At 41.5% G+C, this 559-nt stretch overlaps 1 protein-coding gene across 1 annotated transcript; it reads left to right on the top strand.

Moving 5' to 3' along the window:
- Window positions 1–80: 80 nt before the first annotated feature.
- Window positions 81–557, top strand: TM35_000611060 (surface protease GP63; the record flags this gene model as incomplete). Its single annotated transcript, XM_029030978.1, has 1 exon — window positions 81–557. A coding segment is annotated over one exon (477 nt), but the record flags the coding sequence as incomplete, so codon positions are not given.
- Window positions 558–559: the final 2 nt, after the last annotated feature.

Raw genomic sequence — 559 nt, forward strand, 5'->3', positions numbered from 1 at the left:
CAGAATAAATAAAGAAAATAATCAGAGAAAACTAATATATAGAACAGTAGAATAACGAAGTAATGAAGAGTTTGTTGGAAATGATCATATCTGTGATGTTGTTCTTGCTGCTCTTGCCCAACTGTGTCTCTGGCCTGGCTGCCCTCCGTGATGATAGATGCACGTACGATACTACTGTGTGGAAGAACATGAGGAATAAAACTATTTATACACCTTCGTCTGTTTCTATTGTACGGGAATTACCTCAAAGTGGTAAGAGTAGTGTTTCCCTCTACACAACAACAACAGCAACAACTACTACTACTAATACAGCAGTAAAAAGCGAAGAGGAGGGTTGGATGCCTATTCGTATTCATGTCTCTTCTGAGGAATTGGATAGAGCGATGAGGCGCTGCAGTAGTGGAGTGATTGGTTCTTTGCATAGACACTCTCCATCATGCCGTGATGGAAATGTAGTCACACCACAGAAACGAGACATTCTGTTGAATGAACTCCTTCCTGCAGCTATTACACTGCACAGTGAGCGTCTTCTTGTGGTGCGATCACGGTTTAATTTGGT

This window comes from Trypanosoma theileri (assembly GCF_002087225.1).
Source record: "Trypanosoma theileri isolate Edinburgh chromosome Unknown TM35_Tth_61_V1, whole genome shotgun sequence".
NCBI classification, from domain to species: domain Eukaryota; phylum Euglenozoa; class Kinetoplastea; order Trypanosomatida; family Trypanosomatidae; genus Trypanosoma; species Trypanosoma theileri.